Raw genomic sequence first — 24,155 nt, forward strand, 5'->3', positions numbered from 1 at the left:
CAAAATTATTCCTCAGAAATTGATTTTTAAAGCTCATGAAACACTTAACTTGTAAAATTATCCAGAAAAATTTCTGAATCTCAGAAGAATAATACCTAATACTGGTGAAAGTCTGAGTAACAGTTCTGGTATGAGCAGAACTTGGTATGGTCTTTTTGGAAAGCAACTTGGCTATATTTATCAATATGCACACACAAAAACACACATTTAGATCCACGAATTTATCTTATATCTTGTACAAATACATTTCTTGTAGTATTATTTATAATAGCATAAAAATGGAAACATCCTAAATGTCCATCAGTAGGGTACTGGCTAAATTAATTTTATATATCTGCTCAACTGAATAGCTATGACTATATGGAAAGACTTCTATGATAATAGTGTTACTTCCAAAAAGTAAGTTGCAAAATACATGATTTAGAAAGATGCCATTTATGAATAAAGCATTCCTGTATGTACACACACGTACTCACTCTCTCTCTTAATTATTTATATCTGTATTCCTAAAACACATATAAAAGGGCACACAGAAAACTGTTACCACTAGAATGTGGGTTGGAAGTGGCAAAATTCTCTCCCTTGAGAGAATTTTACTTTATTTACCTTATATAGTTTTGTGCAATTTTAAGGTTTTACAAGCATGTAATACTTGATTACTTTTTGAAATAATTTTAATAAATTAAAATTTTCAATAATTAGATTTTGATAATTTACTTAGTAATTTTAATAAATTAAAATTTAAAATATTAATTATTTAAAATAACTGTTTATAAAATAAATACATTTTTTAATATTGTGAGAGAAAAGAACATTTATGGTTAGACAACAGAATGACAGCCTTAAAAAAAAGCACTTAAGACATTTTATACAGTGGGCTGGTAACATCCTACTCTAGGATCCTGACCTCATTTTGTGCCACATTCAAGCCACCCTCCAGATTAATTTTAAATGAGTTGTGAGTAAATTTACTGACCCACTGACTACAATGTTAACCTATGGAAATTTGAATGCCACCAAAACAAGCACAATCTTCGCATATTTGAAAAAAACTGTTTTAAGTTGCTGCTATCAACGATACCATTCCCTGACAAATTTAACTTTCCTGGGCTGGATTTTGCAAAGTCCAGAAGAAGCTGGGGTGAGAGTGAGGAGCTGAAAGACAACACATTGATCTTTCTACATTTGTACTAATAGTTTATCAAGTTAGAGAAGGACCAGAACCAAGTCTCCTGCTTCCCAGAGAACTTTTTTCATGACAAAAACGTGAAGGGGGGAAAGGTGCCTGTTTCAGAAAAATAAAAATATTTGTTACTATTTATTAAGTACTCATGAGCCAGGCATTGTGCTAAGTGTCTTAGATGGTTATTTTACTTAATCTTCACAACAACCCATGACGTATTATTACCTCCATTTTACATAAGAATAAACAGATTAAAAAATAATAACCAGAAAACAATCATAAGATACCCAAATCACAAATTTTGCCCTATTCTCTTTCTTCTTGAATCACTTTTCTTGATTTCTGCTCTCTACCAGAATATTTCCAACATATCATGTACATTTTCCTAACTTGTCATTAAAATGTCATTTCTATAGTGCTATATTTATTTTCAAAGTCATACAACTCTTTTTTCCCCCGTCTGGTCCTCAATCAACCTTGAAACAACTCACAACGCAGACTTAGTCCCCTCATTTTAGAGATGAGGATCCCAAGGTACAGGAAATTTAGGGGGGGGTCCTTCTCCCATTCCCTTCAAAGGCAATTCCAAACTCCTCAAGTGTTCCCCTAGACCCAACAGCCTCACACTGAAGTGACAACCCAGAGACCAGCTTTTGCAGAGGCAATAGAAGCCATCTGGCATGAATTTCCTCTATTTCTCTTTCCACACTCCGACACTTAAGCTTATCTTTATCTACAGCCTTTTTTCCCTTCTGAGTCAGAGAAAAAGGATTCACTCTCTTGTCTCCGAGACTAATTTGTGCCCAGAATCCCATTTCTTCCCACCTACTCTAATTCATTACTCCATTAGTTAATCTCACTTTTCTGTTCCTCCAACCTCTCCCCCCACTGGCCAATTTCACTTAAGGAACCAACATGCAAATATAAATATAGTATTTGCTTCCACCTAAAAAAAAAATTATCCAAATTTTCTTTTATTCCACATTCCTCTTTAACTACTGCCCTGTCTCCCCTTCCTTCTGAACTAAGAAAGTGTAATTTAGACTGGCTGCCTCCATTTACTTCTCTCCCATTCGCTATAACATGGATTCTGCCCTTACTGCCCACAGAAATTGTTCTCCCTAAGGTTATTAATAGCTCTTAAACTCTAAAGCTAAATGAATCCTCTCAATTAACAAAGCTTTATCCTGACTCAAACTTTTTGAGTTCCAGTATTCAAATTCAAATTGGTAGGGCTTCAAAACTCATACTTTTAACCATAATGCTATATTGCTTCAGGGTAACTACACCTTTAGTGATCCTGATTTCCTTCTCCATCCCAGCCCCAAGTCAGTCACCAAATCCCAATTAACAAATTATAAATCTCCTTATCTATCTCTGGAGGCAGTTTTCTACTGGTAGTGACACCCAAACACCCAATTCAGAAACTTGGTTATTTTAAACTCCCAACAAGACTCAGATCATATCATGAGGGAATAATCACCTCTCTTCCGTGATTCCCTCACCGCGCTTGACTCACAGAACTTTGAAAGCAGAGGGGAATGGCATTTTATAGCTGAGAAATTGGGGCTCAGTAATTTACTTACCATCATCTTAGCACAGAGCCGGAAATACAAGGCAATCAATAGTATATATCAGCGGGGAAAAACTTATTGGGTCAAACACAACCTCCGTAAAGGTTTGTTCATTTTGCACCTGACCTCACTGACTTCTCTTCAGACTTAAATGGGGTCTCTTTTGTAACAATTAAAGCATTAAATAAATTAACACTAGTAGTTAGTATCTGAGGAACGACCTCTTCGACTTGCCCACTAACATCGGGGGTACGGATCTTTCCGTCCAAGTTCTGGCTGTCAGTCCCCACTGACTCACCTCTGAAAGATTTTTGTGAACAGTTGAGTCAACTATGAGAACTTAGATAAGATTTCCCTTCATACAGAAAAGCTTGTAAAAAAGTGACGACCTGTACTTCCCTGACAGTTTACGTGTCTACAATAGGCCGTAGCGGGCAATCTTCCCTGAAAATGCAGTCCCAGAGACTCAAAGTAGTCAACCAGTCGAATCGTAGCACAAGCTACACTCTCCATGGATCTAATCACCAGGCGCGCTCTCCCCGGAAGTGACGCACACTTGTCCCCGGAAGAGGAGTCACAGGAGAGGGGTGATATTTCCGTACGGAAGTCCGCAAAGTGGGTCGCCAGGACTAAAGAGCCGCTCACCACGGTGAAGGAACGGGGCCCTTGAGTATCTTCTGGCCATGGGCCCGCGAAGCCGCGAGCGTCGGGCGGGAGCGGTACAGAGTACCAACGACAGCAGCGCCCTCAGCAAGAGTTCCCTGGCCGCTCGCGGGTACGTGCACGACAGCTTTGCCGCATTGCTAGTTCCGGGGACCGCGCGCCGCGCGCCGCTCATCCACCGCGGCTACTACGTCCGTGCACGCGCTGTACGGCACTGCGTACGCGCCTTCCTGGAGCGGACGTGCGCGGCCCCTGGTACACCTCGCGCCCAGATCCTATCGCTGGGCGCCGGCTCGGACTCGCTGTATTTTCGTCTCAAAGCTTCAGGCCTCCTGTCCTGGGCTGCTGTCTGGGAGGTAGATTTTCCAGACGTGGCGCGACGCAAAGCGGAGAGGATTCGAGATACGCCGGAATTGTGCGCGTTAACAGGGCCTTTCCAGAGTGGGGATTCAGCGTCAGCGCTGTGCTTTGAGAGCTTGGACTACCGCATCCTGGGCTTGGACCTGAGACAGCTAGAGCAACTAGACCGGGCCCTGGCTGCCTCCGGCCTTGACGAGGCCGCACCCACTTTGCTCCTGGCTGAGGCCGTGCTGACCTACCTGGAGCCAGATAATGCCGCGGCCCTCATCGCCTGGGCAGCCCAGCGTTTTCCTAATGCTCTTTTCGTGATCTACGAGCAGATGAGGCCGCATGATGCCTTTGGCCAGTTCATGCAGCAACATTTTCGGCAGCTAAATTCTCCTTTGCATGGTCTAGACCGCTTTCCCGATGTGGAGTCCCAGCGGCACCGTTTCCTTCAGGCTGGCTGGACTGCCTGCTGTGCGGTGGACATGAATGAATTCTATCGCTGCTTTCTGCCTGCGGAAGAACGCCGGCGCGTGGAAAATCTTGAACCCTTTGACGAGTTTGAGGAGTGGCATCTGAAGTGCGCCCACTATTTCATTCTGGCCGCTTCTAGGGGAGACCCGCTCTGCCAAACTTTGTTGCTTCCATCCTCGGAGGTGTTTACTCGGGTAGATCCTACTTACCCTTCAGGGATCCTACCTGCCAGTGTGGTCTCTAGTGACAGTCAAGGCCCAAACTTTAAGAGATATGGCCATGCCTCTGTCCTTTTGAGTCCAGGCATTATTTTCAGTGCAGGTGGATTTGGAGAGCAGGAGGGGCGGCATTGCCGAATGAGCAAGTTTCACTTGCTCTTAAGCTACTGTGACTTTGAATGGAAAGGCAAACAAATATGCAGTTGGGGGTCTGAAGCCCAGTGGGATGGACGCCTTCATCACACCATGACAAGACTTTCTGATACTCAGGTTCTGGTTCTGGGGGGAAGACTGTCCCCAGTAGCTCCAGCCTTGGAGATTCTCCAGCTTCGTTTTTGTAAGAGTGAGGATAATAGCACTGAGGATCTAAATGTAACGGTAACAAAGGCTGGCCCAGAAGAAGACTCCACTTTGTCACGTTGGCGGCATTCAACAACAGAAGTGTCCTGTGAGAATCAGAAATACTTGTTTGTGTATGGAGGCCGAAGTGTGGTGGAACCTGTACTAAGTGACTGGCATTTTCTGCATGTGGGGACAATGGCTTGGGTCAGCATCCGGGTGGAGGGGGAAACACCTGAAGGTCGGCATTCCCACAGTGCCTGCAGCTGGCAAGGGGGAGCCCTTATTGCTGGAGGTCTGGGTGCTTATGAGGAGCCATTGAGCTCTGTAGTCTTTCTGAAACCAATCACTTGTGGATTCCTCTGGGAATCAGTAGAAATCCAGCCTGCCATTACCCCAAGGTACTCCCACACAGCCCATGTACTTAATGGGAAGCTTCTACTGGTTGGAGGGGTGTGGATTCATTCCTCCTCAGTTCCTGGGGTGACTGTTATCAATTTGACTACAGGATTGAGTTCTGAGTATCAGATTGACACAACATGTGTACCATGGCCATTAATGTTACACAAGCACACCAGCATTCTCCTTCCTGAAGAGCAAAGGCTCCTGCTCCTTGGAGGTGGAGGGAACTGCTTTTCCTTTGGCACCTACTTCAACCCCCATACAGTAACATTAGATCTTTCTTCCTTGAGTGCTGGGCAGTAAGGACTGAGCTTTTGATATGTTCAGGACCCACTAAAGTAGACAATAAAATTTCCACAAATAGTACTTACCCCTCCTTTTTTTTTTTTAATTAACACTGCCTATCCAGTGAAGAAAGTGAAATGTTGTTAAAACACAGACCATCATTCAGAGACATGATACAAAAATAAAACATAGGTAGGCCTATCTTAAGAGGGTGGTTGTACAGTCCTAGAGTAGGAATTGGGGGCCTTTGGACCCCTATATCTAGTTGTTTGGGCTTCCTCCCATTTTCTAATCTATATCCATTTATTGAGTTACAGTGACTCTAACCTAAGTCAAGCAAAAAATTTCCCACTCCTAGGCTTTGTGATTTGAAGTAAGTACCTTGGAAAAAGTTTCACACAGATCCCTGGTAAGAATCTAAGGTTGAATATAGTTGAAGGGGCATGGTATTGACCTCATTCTTCATGTATGAAACCCACAATGAACCCATCTGCAGTTTGAGTAAAGCATTGTGACATTTAGTGCAGCAGAGAACTCTGGGATATATTTAATAACATTTGTATAGGACTTTATTGGAAAATATGCTTTTGTCCCATTTTGTCACTGGTTCCATATTTATTTAGATTTATGAGTGCTTATAGACCAAACCTCTGATGCTTCAACTTATTGTGTACATGGTATGATAGTGCTTTGCTTTGGATCTACTCTCCACCCTCTCTGCGGTCTGTGCCCCAAGAGGCTGACCTTCATGGATTGCATCAATGAGTTTTCTTGTCCTCTAGTTTCTGGTGAGTTCTGTCAGTCAGAGGCACCAGAGGGAGATGTAGGGCAGGAAGAGTGAGTCAGGGTATTCCCAGTGTTTTCCCTACTAGTCTGCAAGTTGGCAAAGTCTGTATTTTTTTGTCAAAGGCCACAGCCTCTGTCCATGTAATAAGATACAGCTCTAATTCTGCGTCACTCCAGGTGCCAGTAATTTTTTTTTTTTTTTTTTTTTTTTTTTATATCTTTATTGATTTCAGAGAGAGGGAGAGAGAGAGATAGAAACATCAATGATGAGAGAGTCATTGATGAAGCCCACAACCCAGGCATGTGCCCTGACTGGGAATCGAACCCTGATCATCTAGATCCCAGGTCGACGCTCAACCGCTGAGCCACGCCTGGCAGGGCTGGTGCCAGTAATTTCTTACCTCTTTAGGCCTATGAGTTGTAATGGCTGTTTGCTATACCTGAGCTGCACTGTTCAATATAGTAGCCATTAGCTATGTGGCTATTTAAACTTAATTGATATTAAAATTAAGAATTCAGTGGCTTAGTTGCATTAACCACATTTTAAGTGCTCAAGGGTTATGGTACTGGACAATATAAATGTAGAACATTTCCCTCATTGCAGAAAGATCTGGACACTGCTGAGGTACTTCACCATCTTGACTTGGCCTCCCTTAACCCTGCTCAACCCCTTTCAACTAATATCTTCGTCAAGCTCTCTTCAATTATCCCCTTTAAATGGGGGCCATCTTTCCTAGTGAGCTTTGTGAGGCCGGTGAAATACCTTAGGTATTCATCCTTAAAATTTAAGCCTTACTTTCTCATCTAAATTGTGTCTCAAAAAGTAGTGGCTGGTGGTACTAACTGTACCACTTTAGTATTTCTTGTTAAGTGTTCAGTCCTTGAAAGCTTAATAAGATCTTGAGATTCTACAAGTACCTAAATTCTACAAGTACTATCAATGTTAACATCTTGACAGACTTAGTATGACACAGTATCCTCTTTCCCTAAATATTTTTACTACAAGTTTGCATATAAATGAATGTGAAAAGTGATTTAAAAAAACACAAACCTAAATGTATGGAGAGGGCAGTGTTGGCTCTGTTAGATGAAGGCTCCCAGGAGAAGACATTCTCTGCCTAGCTTCACTGAGACTGCAAGAGCCCTTTCAAGGGAAGTTGTTAGTAATGGTCATGAGTGAGTCCTGGGAAACAAGGCTTACTATAGCTGGGCACCTGGCAAGACTCTAAGTGAGTACTAGATAACTGACAGAAGTATGGTCAGAAAGGGGAAAGGGTGCTTGCTTAGTCTTCCCTGCTTCTAAGTTCGCTGCAGCCTACCTCTAGCTTTCAGGAGCAGATCAAAGCGGAACATGGATGAAATGAGTGTTCTCAGCTATCTAATAGTACCGGAATTCTAACCTAGCAATGACTCCAAAGCCCAGGGAACACCTTCTATAAAGCTACCTTTTAAATGATGCCATCAGCCATTATTATCTCATTACTTTTTGGGAAAAAGTTGGATGTGGTTAGGTGGAGTTGGGGGTGGGTGGGGAGGTGGTGGTGGAATCGTAAAGAGACTGTGAATGTGTGCCAAAGCCAAATCAGTGCAGTGGTGCCTATTCTCTTGAGCACTGCCCAGTATGGGATATTATGACTAATCAGGCTTGTTCCCAGAAAAATTACCACATTCTCTATAAGTGATTATCAGATTAAGTATGCCCTCCACCTCTAACCTTATGCATGCGTCATACTCAGTTAAGGAATTAGTCATTTCTCAAGCTCTCCTCATTAGAGCACTTAGAAGTTTGTTAGCAACATTTACTCTGCCTTTGGAACAGCACTCTGTATGGACTGGTGTTGAATCTCAGTTTCATAACAGTAATCTGCTGCAGTTAGAGATGTGGGCCAGACTGAGAACTCCAGTTGGACAATAATTATTGCTTCTCCATTTCACCTCTGAATATTGTTCTAAAATTCTGGAACGGAGCTCTGAGGTAGTTATAAGAGTTAATAAAAGGTATTTTTCTTGTTTAGTAATTGTACTTTTTTTTTAACCCTCACCCAAGGATATGTTTTTATTGATTTTAGAGGGGGTTGAGGAGAGGGAGACATCTATGTGAGAGAGAAACATCAATCAGTTGCCTCCTGTATACACCTTCAACCGGGGATCGAACCTGCAACCTAGGTGTGTGCCCTGACTGGGAATTGAACTCTCAACCTTTCTGTGTATAGGATGATGCTCCAACCAACTGAACCACACTGGTCAGAGCTGTACTTCTTTTTAGGCCAGAAAAACTAAGAAAAGGAGAGTATTTCTTATGTTGACTCTCTACTCTCTGAGTCTCAACAGTATCATACTAGTAAGGATATGAAAACAGGTTAAGAACAGCTCTTCTGGGGTATGTTCTTCAAAAGCCAGTGCTGCCATTTCCTTGTGTGCTTTCAGGACTTTACCACCAAATGTCCATTCTTTCTACAGATTTAATCCTTCCTAGCAATGTTAGGAAGTTGACACATAACAGATGTGTTCCAGCGCCCAGGCAATGCCTTAGTCTTCTCTTTCAGTGATCTCAGATCTTGAAAGTCCTGGTTTATTCCACATGCATTTTGTGATCCCAAACTTAACCTCAAACAACCCATACCTACTCTGAGACACATCCTACATGTCTCCTCCTGGAAAATACTCCCATATGGCAGCCCCAAATGTAACCAACTGCTCTCCCCCTGTGCTAGAGAAGCCTGTGCTCTTTGCAGAGTCTGGTCAATAATAGAAGAACTAGTTACTAAGATGAATTTTTAAATCATGGGGACCATCGAATAATGTCTAGTGCCATATTAAAACTAAACTAAGCTTTTGACCACAGTAATGAAGAAGGGGATATAAATAGCATTAGGCTGGCAAAGTAGGTCATGAATCCTGGATAATCACATTTGGACTTGCTGTTTAAAAGAGGAGAATATGTAGAGCAGAAATTATGAAAATTATAATCAGCTTTAGAGTAGGTTGAGAGTTCCTTAGATGTCAGTAATTATGTAAACAAAGAGTTACGTCATTCCACAGTTTAGTTGTAAGACCGCTCACTTATTTTTCTTGGACAATGACATAAAGCACTTGGTTGGGAAGGGGCAGTTTCTTGACTGAGGGAAGGAATTGTGTCTGTCTAGTTCTCTATCCCTAGATAGAGAAGTGAACTTGAACTAGAGAAGTGAACTTCCCTAGATGGAGAAGTGAACTTGGTTGGTTACACAGTAGATTCTCAATAAATACTTGGATGGAAGTCCAATCTGACACTGAAGTTATATTTGGATGTTACTCTTGTGTCTATCATGCACAGATGTCAAAATTCCTTTAATTACTGTGTGGGCAGGGAGGGGGGAGTATTAAAGTTTTAAAGATCCCTGTTTAAGAGTTTTTAAAATTCAACTGCTTTGCTCTGGCTGGTGCGGCTCAGTTGGTTGAGTGTCATCCTGTGCACCAAAAGGTTTCTGGTTCGTTTCCTGGTCGGGGCATATGCTGGGTTGTGGGCAGGTTGCTGGCTTGATCCCCAGTAGGATGCATGCAGGAGGCAGCTGATTGATGTTTCTCTCCCTCTCCCTTCCTCTCTGAAATCAATAAAAACAGTTTTTAAAAAAATTCGACTGCTTTGAAATGGGTAGAGGCGGTAGACTTCCCAGTGTTACTCCCAGTGTCACAGATTATACCTGAACCTTTTCCCTGAGTGCAGTTTCCAGCTGATCCTCATTACCTTTTGCTCAACATTAGACCCTGGTTACTCCATACCTTTTGGAAATGAAATGAGCTAACTTTGCCAAAAGGCTAATCTGAGGGAGTGGGAACATGCAATTAAATATGCTCATAAACACATACACACAAGATCTTCCTAGGATATGGTGCTGCTTCACTGGGCATGACTTGGTGTGTAACCCTCAGGAGTTTAACAGAGGGAGAGGATCAAGACCTTGCCCTAATATTTATGTGAAAAGTCATTTGCCACCTAATTGGCAGACTGAGACTAGGAAATAAATTGTGATAAGAATGATTTTTAGGATATTACACTACATTCTGCTTTTCTCATTTCCTGGCCTTTGTTGACATTTTTAAACTTTTCATTAGAGCTCCAACCTCTGATTCATATATAGACTTACTATTTCAGAAAAAGTTAGCAGAGATGATCTTTCTTATTTACAAATATTTCAGTAACATAACCAATACTTAAGAGGAAAAGAAATTTTGCCATCATCACCCCTCCAAAAAACCCCACACAAAACAAAACAACAAATAAAACAAAAAAACCTCAATTAAAAAAGCAGAGTCTACATAGATACAGAGAACAGACTATTGGTTGCCAGAGGGATGGGGAGTTGGGGGTTTGGGTGAAAAAGGTGAAGGGATTAAGAAGTACAAATTGGTAGTTACAAAATAGTTACAGGGATGTAAAGTACAGCATAGGGAATATAGTTAATATATTGTAATAGCTATGTATGGTGCCAGGTGGGTACTGGAAATGTTGGAGGGAACACTTTGTAAAGTATATGATTGTCTAAGCACTATGTTGTACACCTGAGACTAGTACAAAATAATATTTTTTAAAATTTATTTTTCCCCCATTGCTTTTCAGAGAAAGTGGAAGAGAGAGAGAGAGAGAGAGAGAAACATCTATGTAAGAGATATTGATTGGTTGCCTCCTGCTCATGCCCTTGTCAGGGCCAGGGATCGAACCTGCAACCCAGTTATGTGCCCTTGACTGGAATCAAACCCCAGACCTTTCAGGCTGTGGGCCAATGCTCTAACCACTGAGCAAAACTGGCTAGGGCAGTACAAAATAATATTGAATGTAAACTGTAATTAAAAAATAAAATTTAAATTAAAAAATTTTAATACACACAGAGCAGAGTCTAGACCTCAGTCCACTGAATTTATATTTGGACAGTTGAGTCCAGTCAGCATATTTTTATTTCCAGTGCATGACACACAGTAAATGCTCAAAAAATGACATATGAAAGGCTATATATTTGAGTTAGGCTACAATTAGTAATAAATATTGAATTGTAATAAGATCAGGGATTACCACCAGAAGAATCAAAATATAGTGCAAAGTCATAGTAATTAAAAATAGCTTGATATTGGTGCCAGAGTTGACAAATAGATTGAAGGAACAAAGAGTTCAAGAACAGACTAAATGATAAGGTGACATTTCAAACTAGTGAGGTGAGGCTGGACTATTTGGTATATAATTTGGGACAACCTGGCTAATCATTTGTGAAAAGTAATGTTTGCTTCCTACTTCTCACAAATCACAAGCTTAAATTCCAGATGGATTAAAGATCAGACCTAAACTTAATAAACAAAGAAAAACTAAATTCTATGAGCATTTGCCTGGCCAGGCGTGGCTCAGAGATTGAGCATTGACCTAGGATCCAGGAGATTGTGGTTCGATTCCCAGTCAGGGCACATGCTCGGGTTTCGGGCTCGATCCCCAGTGTGGGGCATACAGGAGGCAGCCCATCAATGACTCATCATTGATGTTTCTGTCGCTCTCTCTCCCTCTCCCTTCCCCTCTCTCTGAAATCAATAAAGATATATTTCTTAAAAAATTCTATGAGCATTAGAACAAGTATAAAAGAATATGTTATAATCTTAGTGGTAGAAAAGGCCTTAGAAAACATATATGCAAACAAATTCAGAAAAAAGTCTGATAACTTCATTCATTTAAAACAAGCACCTTGGCCTGATTGGAGTGACTCAGTTGGTGGAGTGTTGTTCTCTTCACCATAAGGTTGCCGGTTCAATTCCTAGTCAGGGCACATGCCTGGGTGTGGGTTCGGTCCCCTGATGGAAGGCAACTGATCGATGTTTCTCACTCTCTCTCTCCAAGCATGCCCTCAGGTGAGGATTTAAAAAATAAAATAAAATTTAAGGGCAACAAGAAAATATTGTATATTAAAATGTTAAAAGATTAGTCTTTTTTCTACCCAGGATCTTGCCATAGGGAGACTTGTTTTCCTTTTTCATTCAGTCCCTAGAATTAAAATGCGTGTAACTCATTCCTCTGTTTCTCAGCACTAGCTTCTGAGATATGTTAAGAAAGGGAAATTTGAATCATTCATTCATCCATCCATTCGACATTTAAGTGTTCTAAGCAGTATATATCAGTGAGCCAAATCCCTTGTAGAATTTGCAGCCTAGCAGCGGGAGGCAAGAAATTAAACAATAAAAATGATAAATACATTAGATATTATATTAGAAGTGATAAGTAAAAAGAAAAAGTAGAGTAGGGTAAGGAGGGTAAGGACTGTATGGGGATGGGGGTAGCAGATTACAATATTAAATAGGGTAGATAGGGTCACTGTCACTGAGTAGTGACATTTTAGCAAAGGCTTGAGGAAGTGACAGAGTTAGCTAACTAGGTTACTGGGGAAAGAGTATTTCAGGCAGAAGGAAAGGCAAGAGAAAAGCTCCTAAAGCAATTTGTTGTAAGAACTTTGGTTTTAATTTGGGTGAAAAGGGGTTGGGGGTGATATTATTGGACTTAAATTTTTATTTATTTATTTATTTATTTATTTATTTATTTATTTATTTATTTATTTATTTATAATATATCTTTATTGATTTCAGAGAGAGGAAAGGAGAGGGAGAGAGAGATAGTAACATCAATGATAAGAGAGTCACTGATCAAGCCCGCAACCCGGGCATGTGCCCCGACCGGGAATCGAACTCCGATTGCCTGGATCCCAGGTCGACACTCAACCGCTGAGCCACACCCAGCCGGGCTGGACTTCCATTTTTTAAAGCATCCCTCTGGGCATTGTGAGAATAGATTGTAGGAGGTCAAGAGTGAAAGCAGGGAGACTTGTTGGAAGGTTGCTGCAGTAATCAAGGTGAGAGATGATGTCGATTCAGCTGGGATGGTGAAAAATAGTGGGACTTTGGGTATATTCTGAAGGAAGAGCCAACAGAATTTCCTAATGGATTAAGTATGGAATATGATAGAAAGAAAGGAATGAAAGGTAGACTCCAAGACTTTAGGCCTAAGTAACTGGAAAGTTGGGGCTGCCATCAACTGAGTTGGAGGAATCTACGGGTGGTACAGATTTGTGGGCATAGATCAGAAGTTTCAGGTTGGATGTGTTGACTTTGTGAAGCCTGTTAGACATCCAAAGGGAGAGCTACTTACTCAGATAGTATCTATTTTATAACCTCCCTCCTTGTCCTTCGCCTTCACTCAATTTTTCCTTCTGTAAATAACCAGACCAAATACAGGAAGAGAACTGGCAAATAAAAATGGCTGAACTGGAAACACATTGTAGCTTGAAGAATAGGAGGGGCCCTTGCTGGTGTGACTCGGTGGGTTGGAGCATTGTCCCGTGCACCAAAAGACTGCTGTTTCGATTCCTAGTCAGGGCACACGCCCTGGCTCGGGGTTTGATCCCCAGTCAGGACTCGTGCAGTAGGCAACTGATTGATGTTTCTCTCTCACGTCAATGTCTCTCTCTCCCCCACCTCAAAAAAAAAAAAAAATCAATTAAAAAAAAAAAAAGAATTAGAGGAATAAATCCTCTGTGAAATGGCCCAAGCCTGGCTGCTCCTGTTTCCCAGAGCCCCTCCCAGAGCCACTTTCACTCAGATCCATTGTCTTGTTGGTTTTCTCCCCCTGATTTTTATTTCTATCTATATTAATAGTTATTATCCATATTGTGTATACATACTTCATTAGCAGATTTTTCATAAAGCCAGAATGCCTCATCCCCTGCCACGCCTGCTCCTCTTATTTGATAGCCCAGTTATCTGCAACTATACCTAGGTCCTAAAGCACATGATACTGTTTCATGCCTCCACTTCTTTACTTATAGTGTTTTCCCAGTTGGGACTCTTCTTTTTGGGGGGGGGGGGAAGGCGTGCATGTAAATTTTTTTATTGGAAAACAAATAAACAACTTGGAGTGGATTTGAGGCAAATTGTACCATAAACAGATTTCCTTCAAGTGGCTAAACCAAGTTTAAAAATAAAGTAACAATAAAAGAAAACATTTCTGGTACAGGACCAGCAGTATAAAAAAACCCACAGTGTACCAGTACCCGGATAATACACCCATTTTGCAGTAGTTCAACTTTTAAGTACATATTTGTTGATTGTCCATAGTCTGCCCAGAGTTACAACTCCACATTTCAACAACACGCTGACAGTTCCTAAAGAAAACTGCTTAAAAAAAGGCATAACCTAGATACTCCCTCATTTGATGAACTTCATCTAAATTGAGATGTGTAGAAGGGCTTAGATATATCCAGGGCCACACGCAACAGGTTACTTGATTAATTTTCTAAGATGTGGTTTCAGGACAATGACAATAATATAAGGGAAGAGACCATGGAGGAATGAAGTCCTAATTACTGTACATGCATATTTTTTGACTGTAAGGGAAACCTTTTGCAGATAAATTACAAACAAAGAAAAGGCAAGTAAACAATTTTGTACAAGAAATTAAACACATTCTGTACAATGTCTTCACTTTGCTGTCATCATTTGTACAAACTCTTCATTGTTGACTTCACCATCTCCGTCAATATCTGCTTCCTTGATCAAAATTCATCAACCTCTTCATCTGTTAACTTCTCTCCAAGGTTTGTCATCACATGGTGAAGCTCTGCTGCACTAATATAGCCATTGCCGTCCTTATCGAATATACAGAATGCTTCTCTAATTTCTTCTTCACTGCCTGTGTCTTCATTTTTCTTGCCATCATTGTCAGAAATTCTGGGAAGTCAATTGTGCCATTACTATCAGCATCTACTTCATTGATCATGTCCTATAACTCTGCTTCTGTGGGATTCTGCCCAAGAGACCCTATTACAGTTCCCAATTCCTTTGTTGTTAAAGCTCCATCACCATCCTTGTCAAACAGTGGAAAAACTTCTTTGAATTCTGCAATCTGTTCTTCAGCTAGTCAGCCATGCTGCAAGCTCCGCCAATCTCCAAGACGCTACCGCACAACCACCTAGCTTGCTCACTCCACTTGGACTCCTAGTTGGGGCTCTTGACACCGCCCTTCTTGCCTTTTTCTCACACCATCCCAAACTTGGTAATACAACTCCTACTTCACTTTCAAAGCTTATCTTTGGAAAGCATTCCCTGAGTCTAATCCAGCTCAACCCCACTCCTTTTCAGGATGGGATGGGTTGCCCTTCTGTATTGCTATAGCACCATGTAAATATTCATATTGCACTTACCGTTTTGTGTTATCTGTTTTCTAGTCTGTCTTCTCCAAATTGAAGCTCCTTAAGGGCAGGGATAGTATCTTACTCATTGTCGTATTCCCAACACCTGGCACTCTATAAACAAATTGAACAAGGATCTCTCATTGTGGGTGTTTAACTTCTTGGAGACAGATCTTTCTCATACTCTTTCAATGTAATAAATCCTGCTCCCTAAGGTTATTTAGCTTTTAAATTTAGGCCATGAACGCTGGAGTACAAAATAAGGAAATAAAACATACAAGAAGAACATAAGAGATGAAAAGGGAGCTGAAAGTCATCTGGTCCTGAAAGGGAGAGGAAAAAAAAAGAGAGTTTTGCCACACTCTCTTTCTTTTCTGTATTTATTATATCAAATAAGGTGTCAACAACCCATAGTCCTGCCTCCTTCATTACGCAGAAGCCTGAGTCATTTGCTGATGTAATCACTGTAGGTAAGCACATTAGGACAGTGAGTGAACTATCTGGAAATGAAATAGAATGAAAGGTAATGAAATTCATTAACAACTGGTCAACCTCTGTGGTTCTAGCCAAGAGCTCCTTCAGCAAAAATAAGGAAAGAGGAGAACAAATACATATCTACTTGAGCAGATATTTGCTTTTAAAATAGTCATAATCTCTTCTACTCATCGAGATCTGTCTTTGTGCCCAGAACTGGGCCAAGTGCTCTCAAGCTTTATCTCCTGTAATCCTCACAATCTGTAGAGGTGTATTATTACTTTGTCCCCTTTGAAGATAAGGAAACTGAGGCTTAGAGAAGGGATGTAATTTGTTCATGGACACAGGCCAATCATAGAGTTAGGATTCAAACTCAGGTTTGAGAATCCTGTAGTAATCCAGTCTCAAGGTAGCTTGGAGGTTTGGACTGAATCTCATAACATTGCACTAATCTGCCTTGTAAGAACAACTAAGTGCCATGACAAAATGCCTTGACGCTGTGTAGACCCAAACTGGAACAGTCAAGCTGGCCCTTGAGGAAAGTACCTCTGAGAGTGTGCTGCTGGTCGGACTGGCCATACAGGCAGCATGGACCCTGCCCCTGAAATGCCAAAACTCCCTTCTCTGCATTGTCAGCCCAGCAACCTGAAACTCATTTCTGTTGACTTTGAGACCTGAACCTTACATAACCTTTCTTTGTCTCTACTCCTTTTACAGGCCCATGATTTTATGCTACACTGAAGACAAATAACCAACGCATTGGGCAGCAGCTGAACACAAGCCATTGAAGCAAACCATTGTCTTTTTGTCCAGAACAACCAACTAAGCCTGAAACTATGATGGAAATGTGTGGTATTTCCTGGGGCTGATGTAGTGCAGGCAGCTGCCCCAGGTGCTCAGTTCAGACATCCTATCTTGAAAATTAGCCGGGGTGGCCAAGTCTAGGAACTAGTGCTGAGAAGTGATTTAACGTGGAAGTCATTCTCTCATCCAGAAATTCTGCTACTTTTTATATCAAGCGCCTTAGAAAACAGGCTCCATTTTTAAGCTCCTCATTCCATATCTATAACCTCGTTTGCTATAGTTTCAAATGATAAGAGTGGATACTAACTTTCAGATCCTGGGATAAATACCCACATAGAAGAAATAATGTCTGTCCTGATATTAGACCCCTCTGGGGGGCATCTTTACTCCTCCACGAGATCACAGGTAAGTGTTATTGTCAGGGGACTGTGAGTAATTCTCTTCCACGAGTAGAAACAGCTGCTGTTTTGAACCTTGGAACTTTAATAGTTACACTCAGCACCTAACCTGCCCCAGCCCTGAGGTGTTGCTGAAGTCACAGGACACCCTGGGACACCTTGTCTCATTCTTAAATACTATCTAGATGCTCTCTTTCAGGATGCTGTGCTTACAAGGAAATGGGCTTCACATTCCCCCTCTCTAATGAAAATCTTGAGTTGCTACCTCCACTGGAGCTCTATTTCATTGATTCATTTCATGGGGTCAAAAATAATTGGTTGGGGGGGGAAGGTGGGGGCTCAAGAGAAAGAAACCAAGGTGTCTGTAAAAGTAGTGACTCTCCTACTTGATCCCAAACCAACACCTCTCAGGAGATGAAGCCATCTCTCAGTCAGGGCTTCTGGTGAAAGTGTTGAAACAGTGGCTTAGCCACGTAGCCATCCTTAAATGACCTGGCCACTTGCCTAGGTTAGAGAACAGTCACACCTCACCTTAATGATTTTTGCCCAAAGTCTCTCCCAACCAATGAGAATCTAAACCAGAATTATTAACATCACCACAGACTGACGCAGAAGGATCTTAACCTGATTCTTCCTGTCAGGTCCTAAATAAACTTTCCATCACCTAGCCTAATGGCTTTTCCCGTAGTTTAAATGTTGCTCAGAGAGTTGCTTGAGTTCATTCCACATGTGAACTGAAACTTTCCAAAACAACAAGCAGGTAATTGTCAGGCTCAGGTGGAGTCCTTGGGCCTGTGACAGGGGTTTGGGAGCCATGGAACTATCAGATGTAAACTCAGGGAAGGGTTCTCCTGCTCCATATCCCTTTGTCAAAAGATCAGAGGGGGCTTTGGGCCATGGCTGAAACCTAGTCATAGAAATTCAGCATAGAATGTAAATAGTAGCTAGAGAATGTCCAGCAACCGGAGAAATTATCAGAGTGCCATACTTCTTGTAGAGAAATAGTACATGCCCTTTTAGTAGAAGTTGAAAAGGCAAGACCCTTCATGGGCAGTAGCATGGGGTATAGAAAGGCGACACATTTTAGAACCTGGATTCACCATTGGGTGACCTGAGGGAAATCACATAGTCTCTCTGGGACACAGTTTTCTCTTCTGTAAAATGGGTTTGATAATAGTGCCTGCCTCACAGAGCATTTATGAGGATCGAAAGGAGCAAAGCTTTTGCTTGGTGTGTGACAAGCAGGACACACACAAAACAAATGTTGGCTTCCGTCTCTTATTCTGCTTCCTGAAGTTGACATTAATCCCAGGTCATTCTACCACCCTCAGACCCGGGTGACTGAGGCTCTCAGAGGGCCCTGCACTTTGGAGTGCCATCCTCAAAGTTTTCTAAATCTCTCTCCAGCAGGGCTGACAGTGCTGTCCAGCCTGGGCCTGGACTTACATGGGCCCCAATCCCTATTTTACCTCTTTGGGGACCTCTGACTCTCCATACTCTCTTCCTTTCCCTGGCCTATTTCCCTTCCCCACACATGTGGGTTTGACCAGATGCCTGCGGAGCTCTAAGACTCACATCTATGTGGTCATCCATGGGCACTCTGGCCAGGATCAGGTTCCAGGAGGGCAGCCTGATGAGCAGATCCCTCCCATTGGCCAATGTGATATTTCTTTGAGGGATTTTGCAAGATTGAGCTGCCAGATGGTGTTGACATGCTGACTTTGGGTGACTTAAATTTTTATTTAGACAGGGGCCTGCAAAAAAAAAAAGTTTCCCCAGGGGCCCTGCAAACTCTAAAAGTGGCCCTGCTTCTAGGAACCTGGAAATACTTGTCCCTACAGGTGGTTAAATTTATGTGGGATTTGTTAGCATAGTAATTATTAATATACTAGCTGTCAAACTTATCAAATATTTGGGCTCTAAAAATAGCAGCAATTAAAACATTGTTTTTGAGTTAAAATTTCAGTAGTGTCCATATTTCCCTCCCCTCTCTATCAGGTTCTTGTCTCTCTCACACTGTCACCAAATGCGGTCAATTTCAGTTCTGCATGTTTCTCAAATCTAGCCCCTTCTTTCTTTCCTTGCTGCCTTAGTCCAGATGTCCAAGCAGCTCCTTTCTACCGGGACTATAAAAGTGGCCTCACTACTTCCAGATTCTTTCACACCATTCTATCTCCTGAGCTAACAGGAAAGGAGGAAAAGCCAATATAAAATTGTGCTTTCATAGAGTTTGCCCAGGGGCCCTGCAAACTCTAAAAGTGGCCCTGCTTCTAGGAACCTGGAAATACTTATCCCTATAGGACAGTGCAGTGGTTATCAGAGGGAAGGGGGTTGTAGGGTGGTGGGGTTGGAAGGGGCCTAATATATAGTGGCAGAAGACGGTTTGATTTTGGGTGGTGGGCACACAGTGCAATATACAGATTTTGTATCGTAGAAATGTACACTTGAAACCTATATGATCCTATTGACTAATGTCCCCCCAATATATTTAACAAAAAAATGTATTATCTTTCACAGCAGCATGATTCACAATATCCAAAGGTGCAAACAACCTAAATTTTCATAAGCTGATAAACAAAACATGGTATATCCATACAATGGTTTATTATTCTGCCATAAAAAGGGAATGTGGTACTAATAAATTTTGTTTTACTAAACGAACAAGCAAACAAAAAAGGAATGAGGTACTGATACATACTTCAGCATGGATGAATCTCAAAAACATATGCTAAGTAAAAGAATCCAGCCAGAAAAGGACACATATTGTATGATTTCATTTATATGAAATATCCAGAATAGGCAAATTCATAGAGATTCATGATTTCTAGGGGTTGAGTTAGGGAGAAATGATGAGTGATGGCTACATGGATATGAGATTTTTGGGGGGGAGGTGATGAAAACGTTCTGCAACTAGACAGTGGTGATGGTTTCACAATTTAATGCACTAGATGCCACTGAATTATAGACTGTAAAATTCTTAAAGGGGTAAATTTCATGTTATATGTTAGCACAATTTTTAAAAGGTCTTATAAAAGCTGATCACTGTTATGGGCACCTGGGGCTCAGTCCTGCTAGTACCCTGTGGAGAGCCAAGTAGAATGTACCTCAGAATTGTCCACCCTGAACGAGACAAAAGGGAGCACTTATTTACCAGATCCTGGTCCCCATTGATCAAGGATTAGCCCTTGGGTATTGACTTTCTGCCCCTTTATTACCTAACAATCCTATAATCTTTTTCTAGTGCACTCACTATGGAATTCTCCTCTGTGGTTATAAAAATCATCACCACTCTCCTCAAATATCTGATTTTCCAATTCTCACCTCATAGTAAGCTGAGGACTCGGCCTCTTGCTTCACTGGCAAAATAGAAGTCATCAGATCAGAAATTCCTCAAATTTCTGCCACAAACTTGCCTGTCTGCTTTCCCTTCTTTACCACCTTTCCTCCTATTACCATGGAGACAGTATCTCTCCTCCATCTGAAGCTGAAAGAGATGCATCTAGTGAGGACATGGTGGGCCTGAGAAAGAGGCAATTTTAAATTAATTACAAGTGTGGATTTGGGGCCTAGCTGCTCCTCCAATGGGCAGTACTATGTATTCCAAAGTCTGTTTATTTAGTTACAGAGGTGATTTTCCAAGAAGCCCAGAGAGGACATATGGCTGCTAGTGAAGAGTGCCTGTGCCCAAGCTCCTCTGGAGACCTAAGCAAGGAGTCTCTGGTGGCTGCAGTTCTTTCCCAGGGGTAATTCTGTAACCCCAGAGGGTGCCTGGAATGGCTCCTTTCATAATGAGTCTCTTTAGACAAAAGAAGTCTTTCATGTATTCATTTAACAAATGGTTTTATTGAGAGCTACCATGATCATGGCACTCAACTAGATTCTGATGGTGCAACAGTAAATGACAGACATCGTTCCTGTACTCATGGAGGTTACATGCCTCCAAGGGAGATGGACATCTCATAATTACTTAGCTCACTGTATCTCCCCTGCTCGGAAGGACAGCTGTCTTTTTCAGGTGCTCTCCAAGTGAATTCCACAAGACAGAAGTCTGGGCATACCACACAAACCACATTTCCCATGATATCATCCTAAACATACCTTTCCAATTTGATAAAATTCTGTTTAATTGTATGCGCAGAGCCTACAATGGCGGCTGGCACATATAAATCTTTGTGGAATGAATAAAAGAAATGCATGCAAACTATAGGAGCGTATTTAGCAAGGAAGTTGTCCAGAAGAAAGGGATGTTTACGCTAGGATCCTGAAGAAAGCGGAATAGTTAGCCAGGAGAACAGAGAAGGGAGAACATTCCAGGTAGATGCTTTGAGAAGGCTTTGGGCAGAGAGAAAACAGATGTGCCCAAGGACCCAAGAGAACTCAGAAGAAATTCCAAACTCCTAACCATAGTTTATGTGGCCTCTCCCCTCTTCTCTGACCCCCTCTCCAGTCGTTTTCCCCACCAACCTCAGCATACTCACCTTGGCCATTCTTTCTCTCTAACAGACCACCCCCCTCCCCTGGCTTCCTCAGGGCCTTTGGACTTACTGTTTCCTCTTCCTTATTTTCAAATGGCTGTTTTTTTCTTGTCACTTAGCCTCAGATCAATACCCCTACCTCAGGGATACCCTTCCTAACCACCCAGTCTAAAGTAGCATCTTCCCTCCAAGTATTTTCTCTATCAAAACCCTTGTTTATTTTTTTTTCCAGAGCAGTTATCCCCATCTGAGCATATTTTGTCTATTTATCTGCTTGTTCACTGACTATCTCTCCCACTAAAATGTAAGTTCCATGAGGGCAGAAGCCTCCTCAGTCTTGATCAGTGTAGTATCCGTGGTGCCTGACATTTACAGATGCTTAGAAATATTTGTCAAATGAAAGAAATGTTGTGGCAGAGAGAGAATGAGGAAAAGGAAAGTAGATGTTGGAACATGCCGGGCTTTGAGGACTATATTATCTTTTGGATCTTACTCTAGGTAATACGAAGATATGGAAGAATTTAAGCAAGGGACTCATCTGATCATCTTTCCCTTTTTAAAATTCCCTCTGGCTGCTGTGTGGTATAGGGGCTATGTGGGTTCAAAGTGCGGCAATGGGAAAGCAGTTAGGGGGCACAGTGGTCCAGGAGAGGTGATGCTGACCTGGCCTGGTGAGGGGGTGGGTGGGAATGGAAAGAAGTGGAGGAAGTTAGATTATGTGCAGCCTGAAGAAAAATTTGGTTTGTAGCATAACTGATGGGATTAACATATCTTTTAAAAAAAAGCAAGTATTTTTGGCTGGACAAGCTCAAGAGGCTGTTGGTGGCAAAATTTGGCATAACTTCCACCACAGATTTTAGATGTTTAGGCAAAACTCCTCCATTAGTCTTCTTTCATCATTTTCTAGGGGCAGAGGAACATTCTGGAGAAAAAGGTATTGGGGGACACACCAGACTAACTCACCTTGGATGTTTACATATTAAAACAAGTTTGATGGCCTGGAGTGGTCCAGACTGAGGTCAGACAGGCAGGTGAAGACAAGATGGGTGAAGCTTGCCACCAGGAAGGGGCTGTCTGCATAAGAACCCAAGACTTAACAGCAGGGGCTCAGGAACTGATCCCAGGCAGAGGGTGTGGCTCTCTGGCTCCACCCTTCGAGCTATATGACTGAAGGCCTCTGCAGTCCTCCCAGGCTTGTGGAGTTGGTCAAGAACCCCTAGCTTGGTGGAGCCGAGCCGGTCAACTCATCCTTGAAAATGTGCAGCTGAGTTCCCATTTTCCAAGCAGGCAGCAGCTATCCAGAGAGCAGCACCAACTTGTAGACAAAAGTAAGCAACCCTGGGGATTCTCGAGCACTTCTGGGGAGAAGATCCCAGAAATTACTTGATTTTCAACTAATTTCATAGGGGAAATATTGATGTTATTATAATTTAAATATCATAGAAAATGGGCTTTATTATATAGATGACTCAGCCTGTGCAGGTGGGATCATCCAAGTGATACATAGAAAGACTGGGAGTCTAGAGGTGAAGACAAGGTATACAAATGACTATTTAGAGTGTGATCAGTGCTGAGAAGGAAAATAGACATGTTCCAAGGGATAAATATGGGGCCTCAGCTAGCTAGAAAAAGCTTCCATGAGGAAGTGACATTTCAGGAGAAAGGGTAGAAAGCGTGACTAGGGGAGGGCATGGCTTGGGGAAACACTTTGATTTTGGAATTTGGTAATTGGGCAAACCACCAAAAGATCAGAAAGCAAGTGAGAGGAAAAATTGTGGGCAATACAGCTGGAAACATGATCAGGGTAAAATACTGTGGTAGAACGTGTGAACCATGTGAAGATCTTGAACTCTGGAGCGATGCAAGCCATTGGTGAGTTTGAAGCAGGGTATGATCTAATCAGTTTAGGTCGCATATTATGTTTTCAGTCTCCCTGAGAATAAGCCAGTGCTATTGGCAAGACTAAGACTGAAGCCGGTCTCAGCTATGACCATTTATTTATCTATTGTCATGAATGTTTCCTTGGACAGCTTAACAGTGCAGCTTGACACGTTTTTTTCACTTGACATGAATCTCACATTCTGAAGGATAAATATTACCATTATTACCAATAAAACTGGCTAATGTTTGCATAGCACTTTAAGGCTTCCACAAATCTATTTGTTCCACTATCTGTTCGATTCTCAGCGCAACTCCATAAAGTAGGCACTCCTATTGGCCCCATTTTATAGAGGAGTAGGGTTCTCATCAGGGCTTACTTGCCGAAGCCCATGAGAGCAGGGTCCTGAACCAGGTTCTCGAACTCAGAAACCTGTGCTCTGTCCCTTTGATCACGTGGCTTTCAAATACCAGGATCCAAACGACTAATGAAGTTTTGTAATATTTACAAGGATGAGTAAGAAATAATATGAATTTGGAAGATGGGTGGAGCTAATTAGTTCAATTTTGATCATGTTGTATTTGAAGTGACTACAGGATTTTCAAGTGGAAAATGCAGTAGACACACGTAAGGGTGTAGAGACAGGGAAGGATTATAGAGTG

At 41.9% G+C, this 24,155-nt stretch overlaps 1 protein-coding gene and 1 pseudogene across 1 annotated transcript; one reads left to right on the forward strand and one right to left on the reverse strand.

Moving 5' to 3' along the window:
- The first annotated feature begins 3,375 nt into the window (after positions 1-3,375).
- On the forward strand, positions 3,376-5,576 carry LCMT2 (leucine carboxyl methyltransferase 2). The gene has a single exon (XM_016212003.2). The coding sequence runs from the start codon at positions 3,441-3,443 to the stop codon at positions 5,499-5,501; it is 2,061 nt and encodes a 686-aa protein (XP_016067489.2). The 5' UTR covers positions 3,376-3,440; the 3' UTR covers positions 5,502-5,576.
- A 9,177-nt stretch (positions 5,577-14,753) lies between these two features.
- Positions 14,754-20,514, reverse strand: LOC107536183 (neo-calmodulin-like; annotated as a pseudogene).
- Between the last annotated feature and the right edge of the window lie 3,641 nt (positions 20,515-24,155).

Source organism: Miniopterus natalensis, chromosome 1, assembly GCF_054644295.1.
Source record: "Miniopterus natalensis isolate mMinNat1 chromosome 1, mMinNat1.hap1, whole genome shotgun sequence".
In the NCBI taxonomy this organism is placed as follows: domain Eukaryota; kingdom Metazoa; phylum Chordata; class Mammalia; order Chiroptera; family Miniopteridae; genus Miniopterus; species Miniopterus natalensis.